The sequence below is a fragment of the Heptranchias perlo genome, chromosome 2, assembly GCF_035084215.1.
Source record: "Heptranchias perlo isolate sHepPer1 chromosome 2, sHepPer1.hap1, whole genome shotgun sequence".
Taxonomy (NCBI): Eukaryota; Metazoa; Chordata; class Chondrichthyes; order Hexanchiformes; family Hexanchidae; genus Heptranchias; species Heptranchias perlo.
The window spans coordinates 72,780,388-72,788,404 of record NC_090326.1 but is presented as its reverse complement, the minus strand read 5'-3'; the positions used below and the strand labels follow the sequence as shown (position 1 = coordinate 72,788,404).

The 8,017-nt window shown below is 41.4% G+C and overlaps 1 protein-coding gene across 5 annotated transcripts in view; it reads right to left on the bottom strand.

The window, feature by feature from the left end:
• Positions 1 to 5,506: 5,506 nt before the first annotated feature.
• The window catches only part of LOC137340352 (sodium bicarbonate cotransporter 3-like), a 220,172-nt gene continuing 217,661 nt past the window's right edge, over positions 5,507 to 8,017 (bottom strand). For all 5 annotated transcript variants that reach the window (XM_068002800.1, XM_068002775.1, XM_068002786.1 and 2 more), the window contains one exon: positions 5,507 to 7,636. In XM_068002800.1, the coding sequence (XP_067858901.1) occupies positions 7,555 to 7,636 (82 nt within the window). In that variant the 3' untranslated portion in view covers positions 5,507 to 7,554. The remainder of the gene's footprint in view (positions 7,637 to 8,017) is intronic.

The window sequence follows — 8,017 nt, the reverse complement described above, 5'->3', positions numbered from 1 at the left end:
GTTTTATCACTGATCCCGCTTTCCACTCTCCAGCTCCTCCTTTTATCACTGATCCCGCTCTCCACTCTCCAGCTCCTCCTTTTATCGCTGATCCCGCACTCCGCATGCTCTCTCCTCTCTCGCTCCTCCTTTTATCTTAAATTAAATTAACTTTTTTAATTTGGAGAGGAATTTCCCAGCTTTTTTTCCCCCCAAATTGGCCTGGGTTTTGAATCTGGTTTTTCACCTCTCCCAGCAAATCACATGGTTTTGGGTGGAGTGGAGAGTGTATATACTATGATACACAGTATCACAATTGAGTGGGACAGGCTGGATGGAACAGAGGGTCTTTTCCCGCTGGTAATTGTTCATATGTTCGTAATAGTTTCCTTTTGAATGTTTATCTCCACAACTGGCTCTTCTACATCATCCCCAGATACTCACACAGTCCCCTTTCACTTTCAACTGTAACAACTGAGGTGAAATGCTGAGTATCACTGCCATTCATTCACCATCAGTTGCAAGAGGTGGGACCACTGTTGTTCACAATTTACATTAATGGGAATTGGAAGTACAATTTCAAAATTTGCAGATGACACCAAACTGGGGGGTATAGTTAATACAAAAGGAAGAAAGTATCAAAATGCAAGACAACATTAATAAACTTGCAGAATGGGCGTGTAATTGGCAAATGAATTTCAATATAGATAAGGAGGCCACGTATTGCTTGGATAATAAAAGTATAATGGGGTGGAGGAGCAAAGGAATCTCAGGGTACAGATACACAAATCACTAAAGGTAGCGATGCAGGTTAATAAGGCCATAAAAAAGGCAAACCCAGCAGTGGGGTTTCATATCTAGAGGGATAGAATTGAAAAGCAGAGAAGTTATGTCAAACTTGTATAGGATTTTGGTTAGACCACACTTGGAGGACTGCACAGTTCTGGTCTCCATATTATAAAAAGATTTTTTAAAATTCATTCATGGGCTGTGGGTGTCTCTGGCAAGGCCAGCCTTTATTGCCCATTCCAAATTGCCCTTGAGAAGATGGTGGTGAGCCACCTTCTTGAACCACTGCAGTCCATGTGGTGAAGGTTCTCCTACAGTGCTGTTAGGCAGGGAGTTCCAGGATTTTGACCCAGCGACGATGAAGGAACGGCGATATATTTCCAAGTCGGGATGGTGTGTGACTTGGAGGGCAACGTGCAGGTGGTGTTGTTCCTATGTACCTGCTGCTCTTGTCCTTCTAGGTGGTAGAGGTCGCGGGTTTGGGAGGTGCTGTCGAAGAAGCCTTGGCGAGTTGCTGCAGTGCATCCTGTGGATGATACACACTGCAGCCACAGTGCGCCGGTGGTGAAGGGAGTGAATGTTTAGGGTGGTGGATGGGATGCCAATCAAGCGGGCTGCTTTGTCCTGGATGGTGTCGAGCTTCTTGAGTGTTGTTGGAGCTGCACTCATCCAGATATAGAGACATTGGAGAAAGTGTAAAGAAGATTTACAAGGATGATACCAGAACTAAGAGGACATTCTTATCAGGAAAGGCTGAACAGGCAGGGGCTCTTTTCTCTAGAAAAGAGAAGGCCGAGGGGTGACCTGATAGAGGTCTTTAAGATAATTATAGGGTTTGATAGGGTAGACGTAGAGAAAATGTTTCCACTTGTGGGGGAAGACCAAAACTAGAGGTCGTAAATATAAGGTAGTCACTAATAAATCCAATTGGGAGTTCAGGAAAAACTTCTTCCTGGTATGGCCCGCATCTCTGCTCCCTTAAGTCCAAGGGACGCAGACTTGAACGTTTATGGCAGACAACTGGTTTAGCCATTCATCGCCAGATCTGGCTGGACCACAAAGTATTATCGGGTCCTGCTCTCCTCTGCCAAAACTGTGATGTGGAGATGCCGGTGATGGACTGGGGTGGACAAATGTAAGGAGTCTTACAACACCAGGTTATAGTCCAACAAATTTATTTTAAAATCACAAGCTTTCGGAGATTATCCCCTTCGTCAGATGAATGAGTGAAAAGGTTCTCAAATCGCATATCTTATACTAGGCTGGGACAGCATCACACCAATCAAAAGGTGTCGTCGTTATTCAAACAGGCCAGTCACGGAGAACAGCACGTCCCAGTACACTGGATATACATTGTGTCAATTACACAGACAGGCAGAAAGAAACCCAAAATGGCAGAGAGAGAGAGAGAGAGAGAATATTAAAAAACATAATTTTTTTCCCCCTTTTTGCTGGTGGGGTTACGTGTAGCGTGACATGAACCCAAGATCCCGGTTGAGGCCGTCCTCATGGGTGCGGAACTTGGCTATCAACTTCTGCTCGACGATTTTGCGTTGTCGTGTGTCTCGAAGGCCGCCTTGGAGAACGCTTACCCGAAGATCGGTGGCTGAATGTCCTTGACTGCTAAAGTGTTCCCCGACTGGGAGGGAACCCTCCTGTCTGGCGATTGTTGCGCGCAAGGACATTCAGCCACCTATCTTCGGGTAAGCGTTCTCCAAGGCGGCCTTCGAGACACACGACAACGCAAAATCGTCGAGCAGAAGTTGATAGCCAAGTTCCGCACCCATGAGGACGGCCTCAACCGGGATCTTGGGTTCATGTCACGCTACACGTAACCCCACCAGCAAAAAGGGGGAAAAAAATTATGTTTTTTAATATTCTCTCTCTCTCTGCCATTTTGGGTTTCTTTCTGCCTGTCTGTGTAATTGACACAATGTATATCCAGTGTACTGGGACGTGCTGTTCTCCGTGACTGGCCTGTTTGAATAACGACGACACCTTTTGATTGGTGTGATGCTGTCCCAGCCTAGTATAAGATATGCGATTTGAGAACCTTTTCACTCATTCATCTGACGAAGGGGATAATCTCCGAAAGCTTGTGATTTTAAAATAAATTTGTTGGACTATAACCTGGTGTTGTAAGATTCCTTACATCTGCCAAAACTGCTCACTATTCCAGGATCATCCTGCAATGCAAAGATAATCCCCAGCTTCTCTTCACCACAAACAATTTTCTTAAACCCCCTCTCTCCCCTGCCTCCGCCACCCTCACCTCCAACGAAAAGTGTGAGGAGCTCATGGACTTCTTTGTCACTAAGATTGAGACCATCTGTTCAGCTGCCTCTGCCGTTTCCCTCCCTTCCCCGAGCCCACGAAGCCAAACTTCCCCTACGGTTTCTCCCTGTCTTAGCCCTGAACTCACATCTTTCTCTAGTTTCTCTCCTATCTCCCCTCATGCCCCCTCAACCCTATTCCCACTAAACTGCTGACCACCCAACTTCCCTTCCTGGCCCCCATGTTAGCTGATATCGTTAGCGGTTCCCTCTCCTCAGGTACTGTCCCTCTCCTCTTCAAATATGCCGTCATCACACCCCTCCCCAAAAAACCCGCAATTGACCCGTCCTTGAAAACTAATGCCCCATCTCCAACCTCCCTTCCACTTCAAAGTTCTTGAACGTATTGTTGCCTCCCAAATCCGTGCCCATCTTTCCTGCAACTCCATGTTTGAATCCCTCCAATCAGATTTCCGCCCTGCCACAGTACTGAAACGGCCCTTATCAAAGTCACAAATGATATCCAATGCGACTGTGATCGTGGTAAACTATCCCTCCTCATCTCTCTCGTCTTGTCTGCAGCCTTTGACACGGTTGACCACATCATCCTCCTCCACCGCCTCTCCTCTGTCGTCAAGCTGGGTGGGACTGCACTCACCTGGTTCCATTCTTATCTATCCAGTTGTAGCCAGAGAATCATCTGCAATGGCTTCTCTTCCCACTACTGCACCATTACCTCTGGAGACCCCCAAGGATCTATCCTTGGCCCCCTCGGCGACATCATCCAAAAACACAGGTTCCACATTTACACTGACGACACCCAGCCCCACCCCACCTCACCACCACCTCCCTCGACTCAGTACTGGACAAGCGAACGTTTCCTCCAACTAAATATTGGGAAGACCGAAGCCATTGTCTTTGGTCCTCGCCGCAAACTCAGTTTCCTAGCCACCGATTCCATCTCTCTCCGTGGCCACAGTCTGAGGCTGCATCAGAACATTTGCAACCTTGGCGTCCTATGCGACCCTGAGATGAGCTTCCAACCATATATCTGCCCCATCACAAAGACCATCTACTTCCACCTCTAACATCGCCGCTTTAGGGCTCCCGCACGTGCTGTGATAGGCTGTAGAGTTCAGATGTCAGAGTATCTTGGTATCAAAAGCAGCATTATTGAAGTCCACTGCAACTGGGCAATTTTGTGGGTGCAGCCAGCAGCAAATACTGAACAGGAAGTTGCAAGGGGCCAGAAGTGCATATGATCAAAGTAGAACAGCTGCTGGCCCCAAGTACTTAACACCCACCCATCCCATGACACCATGTCTTTCTGGATGTTTAAAGCTATTAGAGACCAATTTTACATGCATCCTTGTGCTGTATCCAGGCAATGTGATATTCCTGATTTTGCTGCATCAAAGCTCAGAAAACCATGTGGTTTGCTATCTGTCAGCCATTTTTTTACTCCTGAATGTTCATCATGATTTCCCCGACAGATGTCTCTGACTGTTCCAGCACACTAATGCTTTACTGATGAGCAATGGGTGCTTAAGCCTCTCTCTTGACCCTGCGTTTTGCTGTGTGCCATCCTCTGATAACTGCAAGAAAAGTATTACTGGGCAGCCTGCTGCATTGCCACATGTAGTATTTAATAAAGGTTTGGAAAAAAATAAACAAATGCATAGGAATGAATGCAGCTGCTTGCTGCTCAGCTAGACATAGAAATACACAGAAGGTAAAAAGTGGAAACTCGGTAATTCGTTCCAACCAGGCGATGTTGGTGTTTACCCTCCACACGAGCAAATAGTTCTGATCACATTTATCCACCCTGTTCCCCGATCTCTTCAAACCCTTTCATCTATCTATCCAATCTAATCTTAAATGTTGGCATCGTTTCTGCCTCAACCATTAACACTGAAAGTGAACTCCACAGCCTCACAGCTCTGAAGAACTTTCGCCTGGCCTCTGCTCTAAACCTTTTACATTTAATCTTTTATCTATGGTCCCTCGTTCTAGAACCTTCAACTGGAATCTGCTTCTATCTATCCTGTCCCTTCCTTTCATAATTTAAAATAATTCTATCATATCACTCCTTAATTTGTTCTAACCAAACAAGGCTAATTTTTTCAAGTTTTTGTTTGTATTTGTATTTCCTCATACCAGGCAGCATCTACAATGTATTAAAAATGGCCGGGCCTCATGCTGCCATGGGCAGGCGGAAAATTAACTCACCAATGTGGTTTCCCGTCGGAAACCTGCTGGCAGTTAAAATCCAGGCCAGTGTTTGAAATTGTAGTTTTGTGAAACCTTGTCAAAATAGGTATAATCATTGAAAATAAATATTGAAAACTTAAGAACTTAAATGCAATGTTTCTGTAAAATCAAAATGATATTATCGCAGATCACAGAGCCCGTTACTTATTCTGTCCCCAAACAAATGCCTATAAAGAACATGCATCAATATCACATTTAATACAATAAGAGACTTTATTGCTTTCATTAACAGATATGACATTACAAAAAATAGTTGTTTTCCTCTAATATTCAACAGCTGAAGGCAGGACATTGTCCTTAACTAGAAAACAAAATCCGGGATATGCACATACATCGTCATTTAAACTAAGACAATGGATTACTATAACATTTTTACATTGCTTTGGGTCTCCTTACAAAAATAAATGAAATCACTACTGTACTTACAAATTGTCATAAAAACTTTAACCATAATTATCTGAAATTAGACAATTTTATGAAAGTTGATGAATACTACGGATTCTATTTGTTCTGTGATTAAATATGCAGAACAGAGGAAGACACAAAATTACCATCAACTGTGCAGATTTTTAAAAAATCAAATGGGATTAAACTGTCCCTGCCAGCAACCAGTTTCTCAACCTGTTAAAATCTCATACTGTATTTAGCATCTAACAGTCAACAGTATCAACACAATACTAATTCTTTAGGGTAACCTATAAAATTAAATAGAAAACTTCTTCAGTTCACCAACTGACACTCTCAATTAAAATAAGTTTCTATAATTCACATCCCGTTATATTATGCAAACTCAATTATTCAGTTACAGTGATTAGAATCTGTACATTTAATAAAACAGAAGCAGAAAATGGGTTTACTTCCGAATGTATCCGCAGAACTTGCCATACATGTAACTTTATAACGAGTATTATGATACAAACCAAACATCTCACAATATTACCATTTTTGTGTCTTGGCTATCTGCTTGGCGATTATTTTGCAATGATTGAATGCAATTCTGTGTGTTGCATTGGCATTGTATTTCAGACTAAAGATAAACCAACTTGCCCCCCACTTAAGAAAAAAAATGCCTGGTCAAAAAAAAAAATCAAAATTTATTTTTAAAAAAGAGCTTCATCTAGTCTGGAAGACAAAAGAACTTCACGAACTGTGTAAAAGCATGGCAACGTGGACCACTGGGGAAGATTGCGATTTCCTGAGTTGGCTCTAGAGTTACTGACCTAACACTATAACTACAGTACTGCTCATAGAAAGTGGTTACTCTACGTATCCAAAATACAAAGACAAAAAATACTAAACAGTCTTTATAAAATTAGCCAAATCTTTTTGTATTCCATATAGCATGGCAATTTCTGAATCAATTTTTGACAATTAGTCTAAATATAAATAAATAAAACATGTAATAAACTGCAATGCCAACTAAAGCCTATAGTATATCATGTTGAATAAAGTCAAATGTAAGCAGTTCAGATGCAGATAGTCTCAAATCAGTACTGTAATACTGATAAACCATTTTGTAAATAAAAAGATAGCAACAACAGACCAGCATAAAAACTGGAATCACAGCAGTGTAGTCAAGAGATGCACTCCCCTCAGGTACAGCATACCAATTTAAATACCTGTTCTTCTATTATATCCTATTGCAACACTTGTTACTGCATGCTACTTCACGCTTACCTAGTAGCAATAAAATTATCGAGGATCACTGACAAATTATGAGATACATTTATGTAGATTTGGTTGAAAATTGCCACAACCTATTGTAACTATTACTTATTTCAATGAGATATGATGAACGTCAAAGAGCAGCATATTTATACAATTTTTTTGTATAGACTGTGTACTTGCTTTCATTGTGTACTACCATTTTTAAATAGTACATCATCATTTGACAGTATTAGTACCAAGCAAATCAAATGTTGGTAAGCAGATTTTTTAAAAAAACTTGTGTATTAGACTTTTGCTAGTTTACTCTTCATATCCCTATGCTAATATTGTAAATTAATAACAATTGAGCCTAATGATGTGAAGATTAAAACAGTAGCTAGCACTGCAATTGACATAACAGAATAGTACATGGGTAAAACAATCTTGTTCAGGAAAGTTTCACTTTGACTGAGACACTGATTAGATCCAGCAACACGTTTCCATTTCCTGCAAAGGATCTAGAGGTTCGGTTGTGGCTCAAGTAGTAGCTTTCATAAAGAGAAGTCTTTCTTGGTTGATGAGGATATAGCATGTTTCATACAGAGGTTTCAGCATCAAGGACATTTCTTGTGGGCATCTCTTCAATGTTCATTTTGATATCCGTTGTATTTTCAGGACTGTAAATTTGTAACAAGGAAAAGGAAAAGGAAAATTTATTACTAGATTTCTGTGTTGGTAATTTAATATTAATACGTACACACGCACACAACCAGCAAAGAAAACTAAATGACAGAAAGCAAGAGACACAATAATCAGTTCAACCTCTCTAAATTCAAATATTGCACACATACTTTAATATACAGCTTGTATTTGCTTCTGGAACATCTAGTTCTATTTTTGTAACTTCAGTTTCATCCATTAGATACATCTTCAGTTCATGTACAATTTAAATCGGTATAGTTCATCATTTTTGAAATAGAGAACAGTTTCATCTGATTATACATATATTCTCTTCTCCAACCGTATACAAATACCTGTTTTCTAGTCTGTAGTATTTA